Source organism: Mirounga angustirostris, unplaced genomic scaffold (genome assembly GCF_029215605.1).
Source record: "Mirounga angustirostris isolate CCGP_5_RB_7025 unplaced genomic scaffold, mMirAng1.0.hap1 SCAF_5, whole genome shotgun sequence".
In the NCBI taxonomy this organism is placed as follows: Eukaryota; Metazoa; Chordata; class Mammalia; order Carnivora; family Phocidae; genus Mirounga; species Mirounga angustirostris.
Window position 1 is genome coordinate 61,093,469 of NW_026991713.1, and position 27,919 is coordinate 61,121,387.

The 27,919-nt window shown below is 53.6% G+C and overlaps 2 protein-coding genes across 2 annotated transcripts; both read left to right on the top strand.

Annotated features, from left to right (window-relative positions):
• The first annotated feature begins 4,058 nt into the window (after nucleotides 1–4,058).
• LOC123838904 (keratin, type II cytoskeletal 75) lies at nucleotides 4,059–13,712 on the top strand. The gene is made up of 9 exons (XM_045868104.1): nucleotides 4,059–4,556; nucleotides 5,096–5,310; nucleotides 6,278–6,338; nucleotides 6,698–6,793; nucleotides 7,646–7,810; nucleotides 9,668–9,793; nucleotides 9,936–10,156; nucleotides 11,531–11,565; nucleotides 13,474–13,712. Exons 1-9 carry the CDS (start codon nucleotides 4,059–4,061, stop codon nucleotides 13,710–13,712), a joined length of 1,656 nt encoding a protein of 551 aa, XP_045724060.1.
• Nucleotides 13,713–15,860: 2,148 nt separating this feature from the next.
• Nucleotides 15,861–27,822, top strand: LOC123838910 (keratin, type II cytoskeletal 5-like). The gene is given in 9 exon segments (XM_045868116.1): nucleotides 15,861–16,353; nucleotides 18,168–18,360; nucleotides 20,861–20,921; nucleotides 21,720–21,815; nucleotides 24,030–24,194; nucleotides 24,955–25,089; nucleotides 25,560–25,780; nucleotides 26,354–26,388; nucleotides 27,641–27,822. Coding segments are annotated over 9 exon segments (1,581 nt in total).
• The last annotated feature ends 97 nt before the right edge of the window (nucleotides 27,823–27,919 follow it).

Below are 27,919 nucleotides of genomic sequence, written 5' to 3' on the forward strand. Positions count from 1 at the left end.
AGACAGTTCTTGTCCTGGATCCCCTCATCGCTAAGGCTCCTTTGGGCTCCGAAGGCCCGACTCTACTCCTTCACGTCACTTCTCTCCCCAGACACACCCAGTGGCCACGACGTTGCCTCAAGACTGCTGTTTGGTGAATGTTCTTAAGACACGCGTGTCTGTGTGTTCATGCTTTGCACGCGCACGTCCGTTGGGTGTGTCTGAAGAACTTGATTGTGGAGGGAAGGGGCTGTTCCACCTTCACTTAAACACAAGCTTGAATGAAACGAGCACCCCATTGTGTTGCTAAAAGTGGCTGAAGGGGACTTGAGGGCTGCCTGCCCACGTGCGCAAAGCACGCACCTGCCCATCAGGTCTGGGCCCCAGGGAAAGGCCTGGCTATGTCGGCTGTAGAAGGGAGCACATCAGGCGAGGTGTGGCCGTGAGCAAGGAGATGTCCCGAGTCGTGAATCTTGGTGGTCTCTTGGGAGTGACTGGCACATCTAGTGCCTTCCGGACGGCAGCTATGGCCACAGAATGCAGGGGGAAGGGGGCCGTGGGCAGGCCGGGTGGCGCCGCTTAGAGGTCCCAGACATGAAGGAAGCCGGCTGCCCTGGCATGCACCAATAGCCCAGGCGGGAAAGGGGTTCTGGTTGCGATGTCTCCGGCACCACCACAGAATTCTCTCTCTCCGCTCAGCCCCTGGGAGTTGTAAACTGGCAGAGCCATGTGTGGCTGTCCCCCCAGACAGCCTCAGCTCCCCTTCTCTTCCAGCGCGCACTCCAGGGGGAAGGCTTTGTGTCCGCTTAGTTCCCCGCTGTAACTCCCGTGCCTAGAAGACTGAACATCTGGCACCCAGTAGGTGCTAATAAACATTACTAACTAAAGGAGAGGTCCATCCCAGTGTATGGAGGGATTGGGGGCGGGGGGTTTGGGGCCTGGGGCCTCTGAGATTGTACGCAGGGACTTGGCTCTGTGCCTCAAGACAGTCTGCTCTAAGGAGTTACCTAATCACCTCTGTCCCCATCCAGCCTGCCCTTCCTTCTCTGGCCTTGGCCTGGTTGGAAGCCAAAGCTTCTTGGTGTGCCCCCACCCCACCCTTTCCCACCCCAACTCCCTCGGCCTCGGGAGGCGTGCCTCCGTGCCTTCTTCTCTTCTTCCCCTGATCTCCACAGCCCTGACTGCCACCCCAGCCTGGTCTCCTCAAAATCTACCACTACCAAGGACCTCAGTTTCCTTCTGGGGATGGGAGAGCCTGCCCTGAGCAGGACAGGGAACAGCCTGAGGCAGCAGAGTGCTTACTATGGCTCTTGATCCCCCACTCCCCGAAACCTCAAGAAAATTCCTCCAGACAGACCCAGGAACAGCGAGTTGTAGGAACTCAGGAGAAGTGGAGAACAGAGAAGAGTATGTAGCTCTTCTCTAAACTAGACAACCTAACTCGGGTGAACTTCTGCCACAGTTCCATGTAGGGTGCTAGGAGGCAAGTCAGGGCGGGGGGGAGAAAAACACCCTTAACCCTCAGGGGTAAGCTAGCTCCCGGACCACCAGGAAACCAAAGCGGTGGAAAAACACAGTGACCTGCAAGCCTGCACAGGTGGTCTCAGGAAACAAGCAGAAAGCGGTCAGTACCGGCGTGCAGTTAATCTGAGAAGCCTCCTTGGGGGTGAGTTTTAAGCAGAATTATAAAGGAGGTGAACATCAAAACAGAAAGGAAAGAAGAAGGTATTAATAGTCTCAAGTTTTGAGGTTTTAAAGGGGACGGTGACACAGGCTGTCAGGGAGGCTAAGGTGTCCTCGGCATTCATGTGGACATCGTTCACTGGGGAAAAGGTCACGATGAAGGTCAAAGGCCACAGAAGAGGGAGTGAAAGAAGAAGAGAAGTGAAAGACTTACCCATTTCCATCTATGTCACCAAAGTCAGTGAGTGAGACAGTCTAGATCTGGAAACAACAGTCCGGGTGGAAAAATTAGAGAGAGGAGGGAGGGAAAGAAGTGGGCAGCCCCAGACACGAGGCAAATGGAAATGGGATGAGAGGTAATGCCTGGGAATAGGGCTCCCTGGAGAGGGCATGGGAAAGAAAGGAAGGACCCGGGCAGGAAGGCGGACTGGGGTCAGCTCCTGCACAGGAAGGGTGAGGGGAGAAAGTGGAAGCGGCCCCCATTCCCACGGGCTACGGCGCTCCCTAAGCTCTGAAGGGTTTACTCAGCACAGGTCAGGAAACAAATGTCTCTTCTCTGGGAGAAAGATTATCATGCGATGCATTCAGAAAACAAAGACGGTTATTCTTTCCGCCCCAGACGCATGCACCACCCGGCTCGGACCTGCGCGCCCTGGCAGCCTGGTGAGAGAACGCTGCTCCTCTCACCCTGTATCAACACAAGCTATGATTCATAGGTTCCCTGTGGAAACTGAGACTCTCGAACAATCTCTCAACGGAGGAGTGCTCCCCCCGCCCCTGCCCGCCTCAGCCTCAAGGAGGAGATAGCTCCGCAAGAAAGTGCCAAGCTGTCATTCCAGGCCGGTGAATGTCGGCCAGCCCATCGTTCCACGTGTGTCTCTGAAAGGACACCTGTGTGGGAAGACCATGGAATCTGGCTCTGCTTCTCCATAGCTGGGCACCACTGATCTGCTAAATTTACCATTCAAGGACTCAGTTTCCGGAAACTGAATACATTTCCGTTCCTCTCTCGCTCTGCTAGCTTTCGAAACCACTGCAAGGAGCTCGCGGTCAGCGAGAGCAAAGAAAATCTAACAATTTCTCTGGCTGTCCCCAGGGTAGAGGCAGGGGAATGAGATGCAGAAAAAGGGGAGACCAGGAGCCTGCAGGCTTCCTTCCTATCAGTGTCCACTGGCCACTGGCCTTCAGCCGGAGTGGCCAGTCTGGGAAGCTTCTGGAATAAGGCAACCTCAGACAGAGCTGGGAGGCAGTTTATGGTACACCACCTTTGTATACATTAATGAACTTCAATTCTGTCTTCCTACTAGGACTACAAGCCTGTTATTAAAGAAAAAGAACGTGTATGTTGCTCCTTTCAAATCCCCACCGGCCTTGCCACGGGAAGGACACGCGGCGGGCTCTTCGCTCATATGTGCTTGATGGCACCAGAGGGAGCGGAGGCTCGACAAATGTTTCGTCAGCATTCACGTGTCCTAGGCATTGCAACAGTTGTTTTCCCACATGAATCCTCATCACAAACCCCACTTTACAGACACCCAAAGTGAGGCTGGGGGAAGGTTCGCGACTGGTGGAGGGTCTCACGACTAGTAAGTGGTGGGGCTGGGACTCAAACCCATCCTCCCGCACTCACAACTTCCCTCCGCAGCAGACAGAGGGGCTGGTCCCGAGAGTCCCATAGTGGAGCAGACAGGACGTACGTGTGCGTATGCGCGTGTGTGTGCGCGCACGCCCTCCTGTTCCAGGAAATCAGGTGTGACCTACACGATAGAGAAGGAAGCTTTGAGGAAAACAAAGGGGCAATCAAAACTGGGTGGTGTCCTGAGAAAGATGAATGTGGAGCAGGATTTTTAGGACCTGGAAGGACAGCGTGGGGCAGGGGACACAGCGGGCACTTGCTGAGAAAAAGCTCAGGAGCAGGAAGCACAGCCGGAGAAGAGGAAGGCCTGAGAAACAGGGAATCGTGGGCACTTGTTTTGACACACGATGTTTGCGCAGGAGAGAGTGGGTCCCAGGCCTAAGAAAGCGGTTTAGAAACAAGGCAGTGTTTTTAGAGCCCATTAGGAGATGCATGATTAGGACATGACTGAAAGCAATTAGCGTGCTTCTCATTCGTCTGCTGATCAAGTTGCGACTGGAAAGGAGTTTCCACGTGGGGGAGGGATGCCAGGGAACCAACCAGTGGCCTTGACACTGTCTCGGAGGGGCGCTGAGTGTGAGCTCAGGGGTGGCGAATGCCTGGGGGATGCCATCAGAGGCCTCCCTCGGCCGCACCCCGCCCCTCCCGCAGGCCCATAAAAGCCAAGGCGGCCCAGGGCTCCCCAGGTGCCCCGTCTTCTCCATCCCCCGGCGCACGCGCCCGTGTCAGGAGCTCTCCTCGCCGGCCTCGCTCAGCCACCATGTCCAGGCAGTCCAGCATCACTTTCCAGACCGGCAGCCGCAGGAGCTTCAGCACGGCCTCGGCCACCACCCCAGCGGCCGGCCGCTCCCGCTTCAGCTCCGTCTCCGTGGCCCGCTCCACAGGAGGCGGTGCGGGGCTGGGCAGGATGAGCAGCGCTGGGGCGGGCTTCGGGAGCCGCAGCCTCTACAACCTGGGGGGCACCAGGCGGGTCTCCATCGGGGGGTGCGGCGGCAGCTTCCGAAGTGGCTTTGGTGGCAGGGCCAGCAGCGGGTTCGGGGTCAGCAGTGGATTTGGCTATGGGGGCACAGGCGGAGGAGGCTACGGGGCCTCGGGCTTCCCTGTGTGCCCCCCTGGAGGCATCCAAGAGGTCACTGTCAACCAGAGTCTCCTGACTCCCCTCAACCTGCAAATCGACCCCACCATCCAGCGAGTGCGGAAAGAGGAGCGGGAGCAGATCAAGACCCTCAACAACAAGTTTGCCTCATTCATCGACAAGGTGAGCCGGGGGGCTGCATGGGCGCCATTGGGGTCAGGTGGCAGGAACTCTTGGAGAGGCCCCCTGCATGGACAGGGAGCAGTAATGCAACGGCCTCCCTGTGGAAAAACGCATCCACTCAACAAGTACCTCGCAAGTGGGGCCAGATGGCCCCACAGGACCTTGTGGAAATTTCCCTCATCCTCCCTGCGAGACACGCGGTTGGTTCAGCCAACACAGAGGGAAGAATGAAGTTGTTCTCCACAGGAGGAGTTTCCACTGAGCAAACTAGCCTCACCCAGAGCAGGTGTTGTCAAGACACTCAACCCAAGAGTAGAGTCTCCCCCTAGAGACCTCCAAGCCCACCACACCAGTTCTAGGGAAGCCTCAGAGAACGGTGAGGTAGCGTCGAGGGCTTTCTCATTCTGATTTGGAGTTGTCAATTATAGAGCTGACAGACGGTTATGAGGTGAAAGGTGGATTTTTCTTCTCTCCCTTATTAGTTGGAGTGTCTGTCTCTGCCCCCCAATATCTCAAGATTTCGTTCTCCCTCCCACCAGGTGAGGTTCCTGGAGCAGCAGAACAAGGTCTTAGAGACCAAGTGGGAGCTCCTTCAGGAGCAGGGCTCCAGGACGGTGAGGCAGAACCTGGAGCCTTTCTTTGACACCTATATCAATGACCTCCGCCGGCAGCTGGACAGCGTCACCACAGAGAGGGGCAGGCTGGACGCTGAGTTGAGGAACATGCAGGACGTCGTGGAAGATTTCAAAGTTAGGTAAGGGGAAGACGGGCTTCTGGTCACACAATCGTCCCAGGACTCCTTTTTATAAGGACCAGCGAAGTGCAAAGCAGCAAATACCAGTGGCAGCAGGGAGGTTTGGAACTTGAAGTCATCATCCCATGATCTGAAGATAGCATGGTGTAGGGTAACAAAGGGACTCTCATCTCACGCATCACTATTAACAAGGAGCCTAGTCTAATCTGTCCACATGACCGCAAAGGGATGTCGGCATCATCTAAAATAACATGGCTACTCTGGAAAGCATAATACCGTTTCACAGCCAGAATATTCTTTTACTCTGCTGGCACGGTCCCTATTATTGAGCTGGTACATTCCCAGTGTAAGCGAGGCAATCCTCCTGGGGGAGGCAAAATTTGGCCATCATCCAGGCTGCAGTAGGTGAGGTATGCAACAAAAAGGGATAGTCCCCTCCCCCCAATCCCATAGCTGCTTTACCCTTGGTTTCTGAGTTAGAGCTGCTCTTATTTACTAAAAGCGTGCTGATCATACACACAGCTGCTCTGAGTTTCAGTGAAAATACATCAAAATCTACTAGGAACCACTTCCTTCCTGAACAAGCAAAATCGGCCCCACAGTTCCAGCAGCCACTTGAGGCAACAACATTTGTGAAAGATTGCAATTGTGCATCTCTAATAAGATGGAGTCATAAGTACATATTGCTATTCCCATAAGTTCCATGCTCGCCTTCTAGTCTTACAAGAGGAAGAGGAAGAAGAAGAAGAAGAAGAAAAAAAACTTCTGGCAGAAGAAATGATTCCCCTTTTATAGAGGGAGAAATAGAGGTTAAGTGAATCACCCCAAGTCACGCACAGGTCAGTGGAAGAGCTAGAAAGGATCTGAGGTCTCTTAACTCTTGCTACACCAGAAACGCTCCTCAGCCAGGGAAGAGTTCAGCTGCACGCTTGCTCAACAGCACGCCCCCTCTCCTCTGTGCTTACAGGTACGAGGACGAAATTAACAAGCGCACCACTGCCGAGAATGAGTTTGTGGCCCTGAAGAAGGTGGGTGGAAATGTCTCTCAAAGGAGAAGATTCGAAACTGAATCTTGGAGTATGCAGTGACTCGACCCTTGGGACTCCCAAGAAATGGCACATAACCCTTGAGGGTATCTGGAGAGCTCAAATCTGCCAAAATGCTCCCTCTGTATTTATGGACCCCTGACCCTGCTAGGGTTTCTGTTAGCTCAGGGGACTCAAGCCCCCAGTTCTCTGTAATCATCCACCCCAACCCCAAGCCCCAGACTCAGAGTTTGCTAAAATCTAACCTGGAAGGGCCAGGGAGGAGTCAGTCTGTCCAACTTCTTCTGGACTCACTGCTTGGGGCTGGGGTCTCAGAGGAGCATCCTGTGCTGTTGTTCTAGGATGTGGATTCAGCCTACATGAACAAGGTGGAACTGGAGGCCAAGGTCAACTCTCTGACTGATGAGATCAACTTCTTCCGGATGGTCTTTGAGGCCGTAAGAGCCTGCAAATGTTTTTGTCCCTCCTAGGTCTGGAGCCTGGAAAGAAAAGGATGCTGCAGAGGATGTCATCTACATGGGGCCTCCATCCAGCATCTTGCCCCAGAGGCTCAAAGTTGGGGCTTGGGTGGTCACGGGCACCTGGGAGAACTCCTTGAAATCTTGCCACAGTAAACCCTACTCCTGCTCTGAGGCTCCCCGCCCCACCCCGCCCCCCCACCTGCTGCCCCACAGCACAGCAAGCAGGGAGAGCTGATTCTCGAATTCCAGGGCCTTGGGTAGCATTCTCAAGGAAACAAGACACACCTCTCCCTTTCCCCTTCCAGAAAAGCTCAGAAAAGGCAAGTTGCCCCTCAGCTCGTTGGTCAGGGTGCTCCTTGCCCTCTGAAGATGCCTCATTCTGGGCACTGCCACTGTGAAGGCAGAGACCTGGGTCTTTGAAGGGGAGAGAGAAGTGGAGAGTGATGAAGTCACACTGTACAGGGAGAAGCAGGGTCCCCAAACTCACTGTATCCTGAAGGAACCTTTTATGCTGGCATATGAATCAACATATGTCATAGTCAACTCAATATAATTTGGACCAGAGAACATTGATCCACTCTTCATACTCAGGGAAAACACACAGGTGGGGGTCTTGAGAAGCTATACTGGGAGACACACACCCATTGCACTGATCTGTGACCCAGAAACTTCTCAGGGCTCAGCATGGGAGTTCCTAAATGGCTTCGAGTGCCCAGAGAAGGGCTGGAAGAGTCCCTGCTAGGGATGACCTAGACAGGTAGTCAGTCGCATGATTTCAAGAACCTTTCTTTTTATGCCTTGGTGACGCTGAGTTTTCTGGTTCCACAGGAGCTGTCCCAGATGCAGAGCCATGTCAGCGACACATCCGTGGTGTTGTCCATGGACAACAACCGCAGCCTGGACCTGGACAGCATCATCGCCGAGGTCAAGGCCCAGTATGAGGACATCGCCAACCACAGCCGGGCCGAGGCCGAGTCCTGGTACCAGACCAAGGTGAGCGTGGACACCTCTATGATAGGTTCCAAGACCAGTGTTATCTGAAGCCCCGAATAATCATTTAACTCTTAGCCACAGGCATCAGGAATACATGAGCATTTCTGTCTCTTTCAACATGGCCAAAGTGTCTGGTGCTATGAAAGATCACCTTGAAATGGGTGTAGAAACCCAACCATACACACTAACATGTGATCAAGCAATGTTGGGTGCTCAGGACAGCCCTCGTCCCCATATCACTTATGATCTGGTTGGGCCTGGGTGAGACTCCATAACAATGGAGGACTAGTCATATAGCTATTTCTAGATGGCTTATTTATTCAACACCTATGTGTCAAGCAGGGTTACAGATTTGTAAATAAATAAACTGTTTATTTTTGGTCTGAGAGACCAGGAAGTAAATGGAGGGGTCGTGGAAGGGAAAAGACCATGTTAATAAAAAGCTTCCAAGAAGAGGTGGGTCTTCCTTCCATTTGGAAGCATCCAGGGACAATAGATTGCCAAGGATGGGGGAGGTATTTAAGGCTGAACAAGCAGTCCTGTGGGGGCTGGAAGGCAGAAATGAGCACTTTGCCAAGCAAAAGACTCTATATCAAGAAGAGGGGGGTTGGGATGACAACGGAGAGCTACTGTCCAAAGTCACAGATGGCCAGAAGAAGGTTTGGCGTTGGAGGGTGTAGTAGACTGGATAGTCCAATCCATGAGATCAGCTCCCTACCCAGGGCAGACCCGTCTCAGGGCCAGCTGCTCACCTACATGTGGCTTCCATCCTTCACCCTGCTGTGTCCACTGCCTTGGTCCCTACCACTGCAACACGGTAGGAAGGAAGAGGATGTCAGGGGCCAGGGGTGCACAATGCAGAGGCACGCCCCCTGCAGAGGCAGAGGCAGATGGTAAGTGGAGGTGAGATGCGCCTAAGTTGAAATTTACAGTGGTTGAAATTTACAGTGAACCATTCCTTTTGTAGGCAGGGCCTCTTGTTCCCTTAAACCATGTGTATCTAGAAATGGAGGAGCTGGGCCACTCAGCACTTTCAAAGCAGCCAGATCTTCACTTGGTCAGGGGCTCTTCTTCCCTGGGAAAGGTGTGGGCAGGAGACAGGGGTGTTTGTTTCTCCTAAATGAGTACATCCTGGATATGCACCACAGGGCAGAGAGCTCCCTCAGATGGGGGATTTTGTTACAAAGTCTTCAGAACTGTGACCCCTCCAGCCTGGCTCCATCTAACACCGATTCCCTGCACCTCTCCCCTGCTCCCCCAACACTGAGGTCTGGAGGGCTACCAAAATTCATGGTCATGTGGGTCTGGATGTATGCCCCATGACCGGGATCCCCAAAGGACACTGACCAAGTCACCTTGTCACTCCTAGAGATCACCATGCTCCTTCCTGCCCCAGGGTCCTCACACAGGCTGTCTCCCCTGTCTGGAATGTTCTCTCCCCAGCCTATCACTTAGGTCACTCCTTCCCATCCTTCAGCACGCAGCTCGAGCACCCCTATCTCTGGAAGGGCTTCCCCGACCCCCACCCCACAACTCCATATCTGGTCAGATTCCTTTGTTACACTACCCATTCATTTCCTAAGGCGCACTCATCCCAGTTTGGAACTATAAATTCAATAATATTTCATTAACATCTATCTTCCCCAATAAACTGTAAGCAGGGGTCTGATGATGCTCTCTGTGATACTCCCAGAGCCTAGCATGTGCCTGGCAAGTAGATGTGCCTAAGAAATACCACCCAAATGAATGAGCGAGGGAGTGTGTGAATCATCAGTGAATGTGTGGGCCAGGTTGTGCACACGCAGAGTACGCAGCCCAGGCGTTTGATGAGGGGACTGACTGCTCTAATTCCATCAGTACGAGGAGCTGCAGGTCACAGCCGGCTGGCACGGGGATGATCTCCGAAACACCAAGCAAGAGATCTCTGAGATGAACCGGGTGATCCAGAGGCTGAGAGCCGAGATCGACAGTGTCAAGAAGCAGGTAGAGTTTTGGCAGGGCCAAGAGCTCCTTGCACACTCATTTCTCCCGGGTCATTCCACCATGCTTCCAGGACTCCTGCCCAAGACACGCCGCACCTCCAGGGGCTGTCAGTAAGGCTCGTGGCTTCCTCTTTTTTTTATAGTGTTCCAGCCTGCAAACGGCCATCGCTGACGCAGAACAGCGTGGAGAGTTGGCCCTCAAGGATGCACGGGCCAAGCTAGTGGACCTGGAGGAGGCCCTGCAGAAGGCCAAGCAGGACATGGCCCGGCTGCTTCGCGAGTACCAGGAGCTCATGAATGTCAAGCTGGCCCTGGATGTGGAGATCGCCACCTATCGCAAGCTGCTGGAGGGCGAGGAGTGCAGGTGGGGACAGATTGGGGGGACAGATGCAATTATCCATTGCAGCTAAGCAAGCATTCCTAAGGTCTCAGGTTGCTGCGGCCCCCTCCTCTCCTGGAAAGGGGAGCAAAAATAGAACTGGGCTATGAGGGAAAAAAACCAAAACAACAGGTGCAGTTTTTGGGGGGGCCAGTAAATCATTATCAAATGCCCTTATTTGAAGTACAACTGCTTTTCGTACCCCATAGAAATCTAGGATCTGATCAGGTCCTAAGTAATCAAATTCTATCAGCAATTGGGTTATGTGGCAGGTCTGGATATATGGTATGAAAGGCTCTGGGCTGAGAATAAACTGTCCCAGGATTCGGGCAGACAGGCCTACAACTAACTAACTACGTAACTCAGGAAAGTCAGTCTCCTTTCTCTGGTCCTCAAATTCTTCAGTGATGGAATAAAGAGGCCAAATCATCTGATCCCCGAAGCTCAGTAGGAGTTTTGTGTTATGCCGATTACCAGCTATGTGACCGAGGGCAAATTACTTTACCTTTCTGTTCCTCACCTGTGAAATGAAGATCCATACCATGCTTTCTATCCCATATGTTATTAAGAGGGTTAAAATAAGGGAATACACATGAAGTTCTTAGAACAATGCACGATACACAAGTGTTTGAAAAATGCCAGTGATCGTTCAGTTTAGTGGCCAAAGATACGGGCTTTGGAGCCAAAGGAGTCTGGCTACAAATCTTGCTTTGTGATCATGGGCAAGTTAATTAACCTCTCTGAGCTTCAGTTTCCCCATCCATCAAACCTACTTAACGGGGTCATGGAGAGAATTAAGTGGCCTAATGGAGGTAACAGGTATGTAGTCCCTTTTCACGTTCTAAGTCCGTGTTTATGAATGAAGGCCAGTTCTGTCCTAGCATGCAAAAGCAAAATTACTCCTCTTGCTACAATAACAGGTTGATTATTGTTACTGTTATGTTTATGACTCAGACTCCTCTCCACACCTCTAATCACCCCAGCACTGCCCCATGCACGACAACAGTCCATTGTTGAAAGAGAAATCTTCTTGTTCCTTAAAGGAGCCCTCCCTTCTCAACTGACCCTAGTGTAGGATTAGCTTTAATTTTCTCCAGGAGTCTACCTAGTTTGAACCAAAAAAATGTATTTCTGAGATTACAGGTTTTCCTCCTAGGAACCTCAAACTCCGCATTATGTCATTCATTAGATTATTATTTTTAATACTACTAGTATTTAAATAATTTCAACCTCCACTACTGCTGCAATAAAAATAATAAAGGGTTTTTTAATGTGCTTAATTGCAAAAATGTGATTTCAAATGCCCACGAGCTGCTGGACATAATAGTAACGTTCCTTCTGCCCCCTCCCCCCGATCAGGCTGAGCGGAGAGGGCGTTTCTCCAGTTAACATCTGTGAGTATGACATCCTCTGTGTCAGTTGGTGTGCATGTGGTTGGGGCAGGGGAGGTGGCATTGTGCGGGAGGGCGGAGGGCATGCATGAGGCATCGGAGGGGACCTCACGGATAGGGTTCATTTTGAGGTTTGAGGTCTCGAATTCCTTAAAAGGAGAGCCACAGTAGGAGTCTGTTTTGTTTTGTTTTGTTTTAGGAGAGAGTCTTTAATGTCCCAATTCTTACCTCTTTGCAAGGGACAGAGCACCACAGAGGGGCTGAGAGGAGTTTGCTGTGATCTTTCTGCATGGGTTTAGAAGACCCACAGTTTCCGCCCGCCCACCCCCCCCCCCCCCCCGCCAGGATCCCACACCTTTCTCGCAGGGGTGCGAGTCTAGTTCAGACATGAGCATTCACTGCGGACAGGATTTATAAAACCCTGGTGTGCTCTCAGTCTTTGGAGGGAGGCTCCACGCTGGGCCCAAGGGCATGGCCAGGAAGGCCACCCCTTCCTGAGCAGTGTGGGGAGAAGCCCTGCCGCTCTGTATTACTCTGCAGAGTATAACAGCAGAAGGTTACCCGGGTTTTTCAAGGCAGAGAGAGCACATAAGAGCAGGTGGGTGTAGCTGCTCGGGAACAGGAGAGGCGTTAGCAAGCTGGCGCAGCCCCGTGCTGCTAAGGGCAGAAGTCACTCTCAGAGCTCACTGCTGGCGTCGTGAGGCCGACAGGGGTGACTTTTACAGCTTGCATCCTACAAGTGAGTTTGGTTCTCTTGATGCAAGATTCACAAAACCGATGATTATACTAACCGATGATTGTAGAAGGCAGAGAGCCCTCTGAACTACCCAGCTGTCCTCCTTCGCTGATATCCTTGTCTAGCGGCCCCCAAGACCCCCAAAGCTAGTTTTGGGGACGGCTGCCATAACCTGTGAAGTTCCCTTTCTCTTGAAAGCGCCAGAAAGTCCGTGTTTGTTATCTAGGGCTGCCACATCTCTGGCTTCAAACCAGAGAAATGAACTGTCTCACGCTTCTGGAGAGCTCTTGGTGCTCCCTGCCCTGCCTCCTGCCAATCTCTGGCTCTGCGATCACATGGCCCTTTCCCTATGTGTCTGTCTTCATGTGGATGCCTTTCCTCTTCTTATAAGGACACAAGTCCTATTGGGTAGGGCCCTCCCTAATGATTTTATCGTAACTGGATTCCATCTACAAGATCCCATTGCCAAATAAGGTTGCATTTGCAGGTATTAGAGGTGAGGACTTCAACATACTTTTTTGGAGGACACAATTCATTCTGTAACAGTCCATTTCTATTTCAGTTTCCCTTCTGAAGAGCCCAGTGTAGGGTACTGGATGTTGAAGGTGATGGGTGGTTATAAAAGTTAGGAAAAGAGCAGGTGTGGAGGGGGAGAAAGGGAGCAGAGTTGGCTGGCCAATAGGTTATCTGTCACTTGGTCTAGCAAGATTACTCCAGCCCCACTCTGGGATTCAGGGTGCAGAGGCTGGGGACACCAAGGGAAGTGCATACGTGACCCCCCCCCAAAAGAAAGAGAGACATCAGAGCCAGGTCCACAGAGGGAGATGGGGACAGAGTGGCAGGGAGTGTGATGGGGTCAAAGGGAAAGGCACGTGGACCAGAATCGCTTCCTGGAGGCCAGAAGTCTCCATTAAGTTCTGGAAGGAAAAGCGAGGCGCCCAGGGGCAGAGAGGAGGCAGGAAGCCATTCCAGACGGGGAGCGTGCCCGGCATTACGGCCCAGGGAAAACCAGGCTCTGAGCATAGGCTAGAGCTCTCACTGAGTAGGTGGGGAAGCTGGAAGGATGCAAACAGCTGCCTGACCAGACAACCCATCCCCACCCCACGGACTTCGGGGCGCAGGCCCTGACACTGCAGGTGCCCTGGGTTCTGACCCTGTGTCCTGTCTTCCGGCAGCTGTGGTCACCTCCACCGTTTCCAGTGGCTACGGCGGTGGAAGCAGCATTGGAGGCGGAAGCCTTGGTCTTGGCGGGGGCAGCGGCTACTCCTTCACCACCAGCGCTGGGCACAGCCTGGGTGCGGGCCTGGGCGGCTCCGGCTTCAGCGCCAGTAGCAGCCGGGGCCTCGGGGGCAGTGGCTCTGGCGTCAAGTTTGTCTCCACCACATCCTCCAGCCGGAAGAGCTACAAGCATTAAGTGCAGCCAGCCCGCTCCCCGACCCCTGCCCTGAAGCCTGCCCGCTTGCTGACCTGGCCTGTCCACACTCGCAGACAGGATACCTGGGTCCTTCTCCTTCTTCTCCCCTGGCCCACCTGTGCTGCCGGGAAGGAAGCCTGGCGTCCTGGCTAAACCCCATTCCCCAGCTTAAGCCAGCCTCCGCCCTCCTGACAGTCCCCAGAGTGCTCCCCCACCCTCTCTGAGCCGATGCCCACCCTCTTTCAAGATTCACATTGGGCGTATCTTGTGGAGACCCTCCCTTCAGCTCCTCCTTCTTCCTCCCCACCTTCCGGATGCAGAGATGGGAAGTGGGTGTTTTCCAGGCCGTCTCAATGCCAGGTTGGCAGCCCCCCCATCTCACGGTGCTCATGAGCTGCCTGCTGGGAGTGCGGGCTCTCTCTCTTCCCTCCCTGGGATGCGTCTATTAAATGCATGTGTAATGTGTTTGGTGTCCAGCCCTCTGTTCGCGTGGTGATGCGGCACAGAATGATCCTCCTCCTCTCCGAGCCACAAAGAGTGCCCAGAGTACATCAGATCTTCCCTGCTTCCAGAATGAAGAATGCTGGGCTGGGGAGATGGGAGGGATGAAGGGGGGCAGACTGCCAGCCAGACTCCATCCTGGTGTTTCTACCCACTTCATCCTGCCTCTTGTTGGGATGTGTTCTTTGAGAAGCCCAAGCCCCTGGGCAGCTCTGTCCGTCCTCCAGACTCTGTATGTCATTCAGGGCGATACCATCCCCTCCCAAACCCTAACTGTTTTCTGAAGACACGGACGTAGGGTGGGCGGCCCAGCCCTCCTCCAGCAAGGGGGCTGATTGTTCCCTGACAGCTTCAAACTTGCAGACCTGAGCAGAGAAATAACAGGCCAGGGGAGGAGTTAAAAGTCAGCCCTGGGGGCAATGCTTTCACCAAGCAGAGCCACTGAGACCCATAACTGCTGGTGGCAGTGAGGCATCCAGGAAGCTCCCGCATTCCTGAGTTTACAGTCTCCGGAACCCCTCCCATAAGGTCTGAGCCTGGCATCACCCGGAGTGGGGACCACCCATGTGGACTTTGAGGAAGTGGGCTCAGGGCTCAGGACCATGCTTGGAACTGGTGGGAGCCAAGAACCAGGAATCTGAACCACAACAAACCAGGATGCTGTGCAGGAAGCTAGGTGGCAGGAGGGGAGAGGCCATGAACCGAGAGAAGATGAGTGTAAAACCGGGGGCTAAAGTCAGGAAGGGTTGGGAGGAATGGCAGGAAGGAGAGAAATGACACCGAGGGTAATCTTTAAATGTTTCTGGTCCCCAGGGATAAGAGGAGTAGAGGGGATAGGAATTTGGAGAGAAATCCTGAGTCTGCCCCTCTCAGACAAGCCACCTCTCCTCCAACCAACGTCAGGTGCAAAGATCCTGTGGTCAGACCACTGCGCCCTAACGTCAGCCCAGTACTCACTAGCCATGTGACGGCGGCCAAGTCTCACAACGACTCTATGCCTCAATAGCTTCATGAGCAAAACAAGAATAGTAATAGCTACCCCATGGTGTTGCGTGAAGACTAAATGTGAAGACTGGTGTAAAGCAGCCATGCTTATTGTAGCTGCTCAATAAACGTTGGCAACTATTACTCTCATCCTCACCCTCACAAAGTTATTATGAGAATCGAATGACATAATGCTTGCAACTGACCTGCCACATGGTCTGGCACAGACTGAGTCCTCAGTAAATGGGGTTTCTCTTCTTTTCCCAGCGACAGGAAGGGCATGATCCAGTGCTTGGGTTCAGAGTCCAAGACCTGGGAATCCAAAGAGAAGAATAGTTGAGAAACAGTGGGAGTGCCTGCCTTGTGAGCCTGAGAACCTGGGCGGGCAGGGGGCTCGGGACCCAGGCCTGCCCCGGGCCCGAATCCCCAGGCCTGGTCCTGCCCTGGGTAGGGTGTTCCCCGTGATGATTAGGGGGCAGAAAGACGGGTGCTGGCCAGACATGCCATTGAGATGAACTCAACAGAGTGGTCTCTCATCTTCTCCGGCCAAGCCCAGTTCTTGGAAGGGATAAAAGTCAAGGAGAGTCTGGGACAGCTAGACTTGGAAGGCTCCTCATCCCTTTGACACTTGCGCCCCTCCTTTAACTGGTACCGGCTCCCACCATGACCCAACGATCTTCTGTCACCATCAAGTCAGGAGGCACTCGGAACTTCAGTGCTTCTTCGGCCAGCCTCCTCCCAGGCTGCCAGCCTAGCTTCAACTCTGTCTCTGTGTCCCAGGGCGGGAAGAGCTTTGCAGGCAGCTTTGGGGGTAGCTTCGGGACCAGGAGCCTCCACAGCTTTGGGGGTAGCAAGAGAATCTCCATCAGTGGAGGCTATCGCTGCAGCTGGGCCAGTGGTGGGGGTGCCAGCTATGGGCTGGGTCTTGGAGGCATGGGCTACAGAGCCGGAGGAGCCTTCGGGGCGTATGGATTTGGAGGCGGGATGATGTCTGGCTCTGGGGGCATGCAGGAGGTCACTGTCAACCAAAGCCTCCTGACCCCCCTCCACCTCGAGATTGATCCCTCCCTCCAGCGGGTGCGAAAGGAGGAAAAGGAGCAGATCAAGACCCTCAACAAGTTTGCCCCCTTCATTGACAAGGTGAGAGGCAAGTGGGGTCCCCACCAGGAAAGCAGCAGGTACCCGGGGTATCTCTGCTTTCTGTGCTTTTCTGAGGTCAAGTGGGACTTGCCCAGGACCTGCGATCCTGGGGGCTGGGAAGACTGCTGACCCAGCAAAGAAGGAAGCAGTTTCCCACCTTGTTGAGGTGGGAGCAGAAAAATGTTCATCTCCACACTCCAGAGCTATCTGACCTACTGAAAGGCCATTGCTCTTTTGGTGGATAGGGAATGTGTACTGGGCTTAAAGTTAGACAGCAAAAAGGGATCATGCTGGGGTCACCTTTCCCTGCAGTTAATAGGGACAAGTCCTCCTGCGGTGACCTCCCTGGTGACTTGGGTATGGTGGGGAAGCTGAGTGGTTGGCGAGGGGCCGGCTTTCCCACTTTTCTTCTGGCGAGAGCTGAGCAGTGACATCAGCCCTGAGTGCGCCCTGCAGGAAGGCCTGTACTCCTAAGGATTTCCCTAGGTCCCGGGAAAGAAGCTATTCTATTTTGTTCTACCGGTGGTTCACACCTGAGCTGGTTGCTTTGTCTGGGAAGAACCAGTTCAAGGACCTGGCTTGTTCAGGCTCCATATATGGGACCTGGATGGAAGAGTGCTGGACTCTTCCAACCCAGACTCTAGTGCTAGGAGAACATCCCCTAACTTCTTGGGCCTCGGTTGGGTTGGACAGACAGACTCTAAGGTGACTCTGCAGGTCTAACAGGCTGTGGAATGCCTCATCCTAGGGTCCCAAATCTTCCAATGCACCAATCTAACCCCAGGGACTGTTGAGCCAGGGGTTCTTCCATTTAATCACCCGTGTCACCCCACTTGGCCTTGCATTTGCACCAACAGATGTGAGGTTTCCAGCAGACTGGCTCTGGGGGGGAACAGGCAGGCCCTCCTTTGCTTGGTTCCTCTGGAGGGGGATGTGGGGAAAAGGGGATGTGATAGCGAGGGACTTGGGGTCAGGATTGCCCTCCTTCTGACAACAGAGAAGAAAGGTGGGAAGGGCAAGTGGGGCATTCGTTAAAGGCCCTCTGGAGGCACACTGCCATCTCCAAGATTTTGGAGGCTCCTTTGTTCCTTCATTCTGAGGCTGTGTGTCACTCCACGGACTCCCAAAGGAAGGACTTTGTGTAGGGAGAAAGGTTTCACATATTCCCAAGGCTGCCTCCCAGACGGAGGAGCAGATAGATGAGTGCAATTCAAGCAAACCAGACTAGAAGCACAAGGCCACAGGGGACCTGAGAGAGCAGAAGGGGCTTGCCCAAGCCACACAGCTGGCCGGCGACATGGCTGGAATTGTGCCCAGGTCCCCCAACGTGATTTTAGAGTGACCCATTTCGGCGTTCCTGGACTGCATGGGCAACTGAGTTCAGATTCTAGATCTAGAGAAATCACATAGGAAAGAAAATGGACAGACTAAATTTTCTGCCAGGAACTTCCTGCCCATTTAATGGGAATCAAAATCCCGCCCAGTAAGGTGATGGTGGAGTGATTTCCTTCAGCTACCGCACATCAGTGTGGTGTGGTGGATGCAGACGGTTTCCAGCCCTTCTGGTCCTGGTCCTCCTTACTTCTCCCACCTCCACACCAAGCCACCGCCTGTCTCCCAGGCCCATTGCACCCACATTTGGGTGGCTAGCTACGTTGGAGGATCCTTCCAGGGTGAGGATGAGGAGGAGCCTGCCACCTGGACTCCAAGCTCCTGGAGGGCCTCCCTGCACTGTTGGGGGGCCCTATGTCGCAGAGCTCTCCGGGAGGCTGCTACAGGGCAGCCCTCAAAGTCTCTCCCCTCTGGCCGGGGCAGGTGTGGTTCCTGGAGCAGCAGACAAGGTCCTGGAGACCAAATGGAGCCTCCTGCAGGAGCATAAAGCCACCAGGGCCAACATCGAGCCCATGTTTGAAGCCTACGTCAGCAGCCTGAGGCGGCAGCTGGACTGCCTGGGTGGCGAGCGGACGCAGCTGGAGACGGAGTTGAAGAACACGCAGGACGTGGTGGAAGACTTCAAGAACAAGTGAGTAGACGCTCAGCCGGATGCCCCGCTGGGGAGGCCCCGCTCTCTGCAAGAGTCCAGTCCAGTGAGGCAGTAGGACGCACCCTCAGGGCAGCGAGGCGGAATCAGAAAAAGAACTGGGGGCCCTGTGGCCAAGAATGTTGAGGCTTTGGGGAGGGGTGGGGCTGAAGATGGTGATGACCGGCACGGGCACAAAGAGCGGGGTTTGCACGACCACCATATAAACTCTGCAGACACTGACTTAGCCAGTGTTGTGCAGGAGGCAACTCATGAGTTAAGAATGAAACCCATAGACTCCCACTCTCACATTTGTTCAACTCAGCCCCATTGCTAACTTACACGACGTGCGCACACACCCCAACCCTGGCCAAGGCCGGGAACAAAGCAAAAGGAGACAGATTTGCTGCCTTCTCCATGGAACCACACTCTCCATGGAACCACACACACACACACACACACACGCACACACACACACAGAGCCCACTAAACATGATGGCATGCTCGTGCCTATGGAGTCAAGCGGCTTCTTGTTTTTATTGTTTTAATTTATTTCTAATGCTCTTGGTCCAAACAAAATAAGTGGCTTGATGAGGAGTTTTGGTTATAGTTGTATAATGTAATGAGAATTCAGGTCTGAGTTGAGTTTAAATGGTAGCCACCACCCACCTGTGGCTGTTTAAATTTAAATTAATTACAGTTAAATAAAACTTAAATTTTAGCTCCTCAGTCACACTAGCCACACTTCAAGTGCTCAGTTGCCACATGTGGATAATGGGTCCCCAGAGTGGATGTAGATAGAGCATTTCCATCATCATAGGAAGTTCTTTTGGACAGCACTATAGAATCTAAAGTCAGTGGATTTTGAATCTTGGCTCAACTACACTAACTGAATGACCTCTGACTCTCTGAACCCTAGTTCCTTTGTCTGTTAAAGGGAATATTAATAGTGCCCACCTCGTAGGGGTTGGGAATATCATATCAAAACTTGCATGTGAAATACTTGGTAGGGTGTCCAGTGCCTGGCATATAGTAAGTTGTTAATAAATGTTAGCTATTTCTATTATAGGGATGATTAGGTGTGTAGTGATGCAGACACAGGCAAGAGAAATAGTGCAGATGGATAATTTATAACATGTATGCAACATGAAGTAACAGTGTTTCAGTCCAAGAAGGCTTCCTGGAGGAGGAGACTAAAGTTCAAGGTGGAGAAAGAAAGAGGCACAGGGGAGGACTATGGGGGCATTTGTTGAAGAGTGTCTCCTGGTTAATGGACAGTGATGTTCCTGTGACAGGGCCCCTAAGAGGCCCATACAGGGGCAGGGACTGTGAGTGGAAAACACAGAAGGTGAGGACAGTTGCATGGAGTTAGGTGAAGAGAAGATGTTCAGATTTCATTAAAAGGCAGCATGAGGAAGCAATAAGGAAAACGACATCCACTCTGGAGAAGGCACAGTGCTGAACATTCAGTGGCAGGAAAGAGCTTTTCTCAGATCCTCCTGGACAGTGGAAGCAACGTAAAAGCGAGGTGATCCCACATACACTTCGTGTGGGGGAGTACTTGTGGTTTTAAAAAAATAACGACAAGCCATTCAGAGATGAGAGAGAGCCTCTGAGAGGTTAAGTGACCTGCCCCAGGTTACTCAGCTGGGAGATGGAAGAGACAAAGCCCAAACCCCAGCTGCCCAGAGCTGCTAAGAGGGTGGGGCTCACTGACGCTTAGGAGGGCTGGGGAGGAAATGGGTTACCTAGAGCAGAGGGGAAGCTTCCTTCCCAGAGCTCAGTGAGCAAGAGGGTACCTCCACGTGCCCCTGGGCGGGGGGGGGGGGGGTCAGGAGGGGAGAGGGGCTGCTGTCTATGGGCAAATTGAAAAATGGGAAGCCTGGGCGGGTGGGGGAGGGAGGGCCCCTATTAGCTTGAGGACTGCTCCCTCTCCGTGGCTCAGTCCAGCTAAGCAAGGCAACGTGAGGGTGCCACAGGGTGCAGGAGCCAGCCAAGGCCTGGGGCTGTCTGCCTTGGGCCAGACTACTCCTCTGTTCCTCCCTTCTGTTTGGCTTAGGGCAATACCAGGGGGTAAAAAGGGAAGCCTGCTGACCCCTTTATGGAAACGTCAGCACTCTAGAGAGCAAAGCCTCAAGAAAGACAACCTCAGAAGGAATGAGGGGTGGTTCTGCTTTACCGCTGTTTGGGGCTTGAGTTGTATCTGGACAGAAGTGGTTGTGTGATTGACTTGGGATGGGGACACATGTGTAGTGGGAGAGCTATGCTCCAGTGGCTCACTCTCCATGGCTGTTCTGGAGACCGACAACGCCTACCCACCTACAGCCCCCCTGTTAGACCTCACTCCCAGAACCCTGCTCCTAACACCCATCCACTTTTCTGTATTGTTTTATGATCGGCATACAATATGATACTCGTTTCAAGCGTACAACATACTGATTCCATATTTTTATATATTACAAAATGATCACCTTGACAACCCCCTTCTTGATCCTTCCCGCAGGTATGAAGAAGAAATCCACAGGCGCACAGTGGCGGAGAATGAGTTTGTGGTGCTCAAGAAGGTGAGGGGACAGAGCTGCTCCCTCCTGGCTCCCAGGCCCAAGGCGTCCCTTCTGGCAGTGACACCCTGAAACCAGCGGCCTCGCAACTTTTAATTCATGTAGCTAATCTTTGAAGCAGGTTTTACTTTACAAGTGAGAAAACTCAGGTTCAGGCAGGTTAAGTAAGTGACCCAACGTTACCCAGAAAATCAGAAGTGAGTCAGGATCCGGGACTCCAGAGTCCCCGCTATAAATCATGACACCAGCCCCTCCCCATGTGGAGTCCCTGAAGGGAGAAACAAGCAAAATGGGCCCTGTGCTGAGCTAAGGCTCCAGGACATCAAGTCAGGCTCAGGAAGACAGGGGTAGGACAGGGATCGGCTCCATGGAGTGGTGGGCCTTCCTGCTCAGCAGGGGCAGGCAGAGGGAGGGGAGACCAGCTGGCGGAGGGAGAATGGAATCGGAATAGAGGTGTGTGCAATGTAGAAAGGGGCTGAGAGTGTGAGGAGGAGGGCCTGGGGAGAGTCTGGGAGAGCCCAGAGGCAGCCGAGGCCCACAGGCCCAGGATGGGGTTGACCTCACCACATGCAGGTGACCTAAGATCTGTCTATGTGGCACCAGCTGGGGAGCAGGTGAGCATTCCCTGAGAGCCCTGGTCCCCACATAGTCTTCGCCATCCTGCAAGTTCCACTCCAGAGCCTGGAACAAAGAAACGCCCTCAGCCCTGGGCTCTGACATTCTCCAGCCTAACTCTCAGCCAGAGGGGCTGGTTGCCCCACCAAGGATGGGCCTCAGAGTGACAGCATGTTCTGTGCCCAGGACGTGGATGCTGCCTACATGAACAAGGTGGAGCTGGAGGCCAAGGTGGATGCCTTAATGGATGAAATCAACTTCCTGAGAGCTTTCTACGATGCGGTAAGCAGTGTTAGGGGCCGGGGGCCTGGGCTGGGTACGCAGGCTGCCGGCTCCTTCCCTCGTCTCTTCTCTGCTCCCCACCCCGTCCCCAGGTTGGAATTCATGGAGCAGATGCTATTTTCCTTACCGAGGAACAAAACGAGGCTCCCTAGAGCAGATGGGGGGTCAGGCAAGAAATTCAACCTTGACCACTTGGACCACGCATGTGCTGGTGGTCAGACAAAAAAACTGCCTGTTGACGAATTGCACGTGCTTTCCCGAGACGTAGCTGAGCATCCTGGCTCACCCAGCCCAGCTTAAATTTACCAGCTACTCTTCCTAGAGAGGCTGCAGAATGATGCAATTTCACAAACCAAGCAGCAATTAATGAGCCCTCAGGTGCTTCTAGAAGCACCCGGCACAAATACCTGGCTCTCCTGAAGACAGGTATCATCGTGCACTTCCGTATGCCAGACACTGTCTTGGGCTGCCGGGGCAGTGCTGAGCAGACACAACAAAGCCCCTAAGTTCTTGGAGCTTCTATTACAGTGGAGAAGACAGGTGGCACAGGGAGGATAGAATAACTACACCATTTCAGGCATAGTAGGGCTGATGGAGAGAAACAAGGAATGGTGGCAGGCAGGAGGTGGGTGATACCTGATGAGAAACGGGAAGAACTGAGGATCCAGGAATGCCAGGAGGAGGTCAAGGTGGCTGGAGGCGAGCAAGTGAGGTAGAGTGGTCGAGATGGGGTGCAGGGTGCACTGTGTGCCCCCAGGTAGGCCTGGTAAGGACAGGTGATATGCCCGAGCACTGCGTATGTTTGTTTGGTGCCCAACAGAAGTGGGTCATGTTCCGGGAGCAGGAGCATGGGCTCCATGGCTTTGGACAGGGGCAGTGACCACCCTGCCGCCCACATAGGGCAAAAAAGACATCATTTTTCTCTGCTTGTCCACTGCGATGCTGACAATTGCAAGCATGTGGACTGAGACCAAACCCCCCCCCAAGTTAGGTCAGCTACCAGGAAAACTATGTGGGAAAAACATATCGCAAAACAACAACAAAATAATAATTGCTCGAAGCAGCAAATGCATGAACCAATTATTAACAAACTAAGGAGAGGAATATTTTTTACTAGATTTGTGCTGTGGACCAGAGATTCTCAAATTTGAAAGTGCATCAGAATCTTCTAGACCGCTTGTGAAAACACCAGTTCTGACTCAGTGAATCTAGGGTAGGAGCCAAAATGTTGCATTTCTTTTCTTTTCTTTTTTTTTTTTTTAAAGATTTATTTATTTGACACAGAGAGAGAGACAGTGAGAGAGGGAACACAAGCAGGGGGAGTGGAAGAGGGAGAAGCAGTCTCCTGGCTGAGCAGGGAGCCCAATGTGGGACTCGATCCCAGGACCCTGGGATCATGACCTGAGCCGAAGGCAGACGCTTAACGACTGAGCCACCCAGGCGCCCCAAAATGTTGCATTTCAAGCAAGTTCCCAGGTGATGCTGCTACTGCTGGGCTCAGGATCCCATCTTGGGAACCGCCACCTTAGATGATTCTGGAAAGTGATCATTAACAAATTAATTGTGGTTTACTGTTTCAAAAACCGTGTTATGTAGACATGAATTGATTTAATCCTGGCAGAAGGCGTGTGAAACAGTGCTAGGACCAGCCCCTCTGAGACTCAGAGAAGTGATCTAACCCTCTTGGCAGATTCTAGACTCGAATGCTTTGTTTCGGTGCTCTTTCTGCGGTCTCGAGCTGATTTCCATTTCCCATCCCTGAGGAGCAGGGAGGAGCCACGCTGGGCAACAGGACTGAGACCGAGCAGAGCTTTCTGGCTCCTTCTGACTCAGTTTTCGGTCACAAGAGGATTTCTTTATTTGGTGTGAAAGGCTGTGTTTTCTCAGAACATGAGCCAGCCCGGCACTGACAGGTCCCCGCAAGGTGCGCTCCCTTGACAGTGGGAGTGACTTCTGGAGGAGGCCGGCTGGAGTTCCCCGTGTGGCTTCTCCCTGCGTGCAGATGAGGTGACGGTCAAGCCCGAGTGTAAACTCAGTGACCTCCCTAATGTCCTTCCCAGCCCTTCGGGCCTATACAAGGTGCTGCACCCCAACAGTGCAAGTGAGGTCCTCGGTGCCACGGTCTGTTTCTCGGGCCTGGACACTGTCTCCCAACACACACACACACACACACACACACCCTGCTTCAGCTCTTCCGTTTGGGCCCCCTCACAGGAGCTGGCTCAGCTTCAGGCCCAGATCTCCAACACGTCCATGGTGCTGTCCATGGACAAGAACCGCAAGCTGGACCTGGACAGCATCATCTCTGAGGTCAAGGCCCAGTACGAGGACATTGCCAACCGCAGCCAGGCTGAGGCCGAGTCCCAGTACCAGACCAAGGTGAGGCGTCAAGGTCAAGTCCAGGAAACAATCTTAGAGAACTGGGATTTCAAAGGCAAATTAGGTAAGAGCTTGTTCTGTCAGGTGTCCCAGTCTGATGGGTCAAAGGGATGAATTCAGCCTGGGGCTTACCCTCGATCAGGAGCACCCCTCGGGCAGCACCATCAGGACCTGGGGGAGCAACCAGATGAAGGCAGGAGGTGGCCAATCCTCTGTGAGGGGGAGGATGGACACATCTCCAATGCCTTATAGAAGCCAACAAGGGACAGCTGAACAGCACCAGCCAGCAGGAGCCAGAAAGGGAAGGTAGGAACAAGAGCAAGTCTCAGCCTCCTGGATCCAGAGAAGGGAGGTGCAGCTGGTGGTGGCCAAGGGGCTGGGAGCAAAGTCTCGACATGGGCCACACAATGAGATTTTCTAGGTTAGAGAGCAAACACTCTGAGCAGGGGAGCCACAAATATGAAAAAGCTTAAAAATCAGAGACTGACAGGCACCCTGTGTGCTGTTGAGCTTGTGAGGATAAGATTCCTGGTGTGGAGGGGGAAGGATGAGAGACCAGACACAGGATGGGTCCAGCTGTGGGGTGGGGCCTGCAGGCATGGAGAGCGAGGGGCAGAGCCAAGAGACAGTGCAGATGGAATCTGATGGAAAGCAGCAGTGGGGGCAAAGGGAGGCACTTCCAAGCAGCACCCTGGAAGCCTGTTGGGCCCTGGGAAGCCACAGCCATCTCGCCTCTGGCCTGACCATCCCCTTCCCCCAGTAAGAGGAGCTGCAGTGGTCTGCCGGCCTCCAGCATAGGGATGGGGATGACCTCCGCACCACCAAGATGGAGATCTCTGAGCTGAACCGCATGATGCAGAGGCTGCGCTCCGAGACTGATAACCTGAAGAAGCAGGTAAGGCTGAGCTCCCAGCAGACATCCCATAGATGCCCCTGCCCACCGGCAGACCTGGGCTTGGTCCCAACTCGGCCCCTGCAGAGAGAAGCCTCCCCCGATGAGTGACCGTCCAGGAATGTAACCGTGCAGTCTCCCGCCCCACCAGGGGGGTTGGGACCTTCTTTCTGAGATCTGCCCAACAGCTGCTCCTCGAGGGAAGGGTCTGTCCTCCGGGGGCATACAAGACAAAACTATGCAGAGAAGCGCGGCATCGGAAAGGACTCTCCCAAAATCATTTTCTCCGTTATGGCTAAGCCTCAAATTATCCAAGAAGGACAGCGATTAATCTTATTTTTAAAGATAACAAGCTCCAACCTCCTTTGCTTGAAATGCATTTCAGGAAATTCTCCCATACTTTTAACCTTAAACGCACATCTTACTGCATTCTCTGTGGGCGACCTCACAAAATCCTTTCTACCCCCCGGCAGAGTGCCACGCTCCAGAACGCCATTGAGGATGCCGAGCAGCACGGGGAGCTGGCCCTCAAGGACGCCAAGCACAAGCTGGCTGAGCTGGAGGACGCTCTGCAGAAGGCCAAGCAGGACATGGCCCGGCAGCTGTGCGAGTACCAGGAGCTCATGAATGTCAAGCTGGCCCTGGACATCGAGATCGCCACCTACCGCAAGCTGCTGGAGGGTGAGGAGTGCAGGTGGGGGGCCTTCCCCAACCATGGCTGCTCAAGTACCATGGCTCCCACCATGGCTCAAACAGACACCAAGAGCCCCCGAATGTCAGGCCCCAGATAGAAATTCCAAAGGTGGAAACAAGGTTAAGATGCAGCTGCTCCCCAGAGGCGCCCTGCAGTCTCAGCCTCTCCCATCGTTGCTGCTAGACCCGGGCAGAGGGTCAGGGTGACAATGTCAGGCAGAGGTGACCCATGACTATCTGGAAGGCCATAAGCAGGGCCATTCCTGCCCAGCCCCCAGGCCACACTGGGGATGGGCCTCAGGGGCTCCATGTTTGCCCAGAGATGCCTACAGTCTGAATGTCCCTCTCCACCTAGTGAACACACATCCCTCTCCCCGTTTCTCTATGTATTTTGATTTCGTCTCTCTTCTAGATTCCCCCCGCAGATTCATATTAGCTAGATGAACAAAAGGCTTGCTAAGCACAGGCCTGGCACACAGTAAGCGCTCTGTACTCATAGCTGCAAATACAAGAGCCCAGGGCTCTTCAGCTTCTCAGCAAATGAAATGTCTCTTTCTCTCCACCCCCGCAACAGACTCCCTGGGGAAGGCGCCGGACCCCTGAACATCTGTGAGTAAATGTCTTGGGAAAATAGAAAAGTGGGCATCAAAACAGAAGCACTAGCATCACTAACCAGGAGTTGGTGATAGATATGGCCAGGGATGTCATTAAGACCCTCCTAAGGGCTCTGTGGAGACCCCCTCTTCTTTGGCCTTTCCTTTCTGTGGACTCGAGAGAGACTTGTGGTGAGACCTCACCACCCAGGGCCAGTCCTGGTGGGGTCCCTTGTCCACAGGAAGGACTCCACTCTGGCCCCCAGAGGACCCCAGTCACAGGACAGGACAACACGCAGAGTGATGGGTCTGCAGCCTGAATGCGATTCCTTAGCTAGTTCTGGCAGGATTCAAACTCACACAACTAACAGGAGGCTAGTAAACTGGTTAAAAGGAAAGAATCATATCTAGAATTGAAGCAAATTAATGGAACAAGTCGAGCATGGCTTGGCCTCAGCTCACAGAGGGGAGAGCAGGAATGACCCCGCAGGGTGAGGGACGTTCAGGGAGCGGCGACTCCTGGGCATGAGAAGGAGAGTCTCCTTAGTCCCCTGGTGGCTCAGAGCACATGAGGGAGGCCAGAAACCCATGATGGGGGAGAGCTTGAAACCAGTTGATAAAAGGAACAAGAATGCTTCAGCTGGAGAACTGGACAGAGAGGGGAGGTCAACGAGGCATCTTCAAACGTTTGACAGGCTGTGGGGAGCTGCGTCCCATGGTAGTGAGCTCCCCATCACTGAACGTATTTGAGCAGGTACTATAAACCATTGCCTTTCGGTGACGTGTCAGAGGTGATTGCAACTGGGGGAGGTTCACCCGGATGGCCTTCGGGCCTCTTCCAGTATGGGAGCCTACGCTCCTGCCCAGGACATGAGACCTCGTGCCCCGTCCGGTATGAGAACCCTGTGCAGCTGAGGAACGGACATGGCAGGTGTGACCCCGGGCTTGGCCCTTGATGTCTCTGCACCTCCATTTTCCCTCTGGGAAGTGGAGGTGGTCCTAGTAATGGTGCCCTCTCAGGTCTGTTGAGATCAACATGGTCACAGCTGTGAAAAGAGCTTTGAAGAGCGCCATGGACTATACGGACGCTCACGCTGGGGCGGCGGATCCATACCCACCCTCTCTGACCCTGGCCCCTGGCCCCAGGAGATTCTTGTTCCCTGAGGAAGCCCTGCGGGAGGGAGCCCTCCTGGGCCTAGAGCCAGGGAGGGGGGCTCCCGGGGACCCGGAGGAGCCTGCTAGCGGTGCCCTGTGCCTTCTCTCCACAGCCGTGGTCTCCTCCAGCAGGGGCACAGGCTACAGCTCGGGCAGCGGCCTCTGCCTGGCCAGTGGCAGAGGCTACAGCTACAGCCTGGGCTACGGCTCCGGGGGCGGCTTCAGTTCTACCAGCAGCTCCAGCATGCGCATCATCTCCAAGACGTCGTCCACCAAGAAGAGTTACAGGAGCTAAAGGGCCCCACCCGCCTGGGCTGCCACCCCCCTCAGGCTCCGCCCGATCCCCAGCCCTAAGGCCTGGCGCTTTGCTGATGCCCCATGCGCAAAATCAC

Bases quoted from the DNA above. Each gene is read 5' to 3' on its own strand.
- LOC123838904 (XM_045868104.1), top strand. From the start codon at position 4,059: ATGTCCAGGCAGTCCAGCATCACTTTCCAGACCGGCAGCCGCAGGAGC. The intron at 7,811-9,667 runs GTGAGCGTGGAC...TAATTCCATCAG, and splicing joins AGTCCTGGTACCAGACCAAG to TACGAGGAGCTGCAGGTCAC. The intron at 10,157-11,530 runs GTGGGGACAGAT...CCCCCCGATCAG, and splicing joins CTGGAGGGCGAGGAGTGCAG to GCTGAGCGGAGAGGGCGTTT.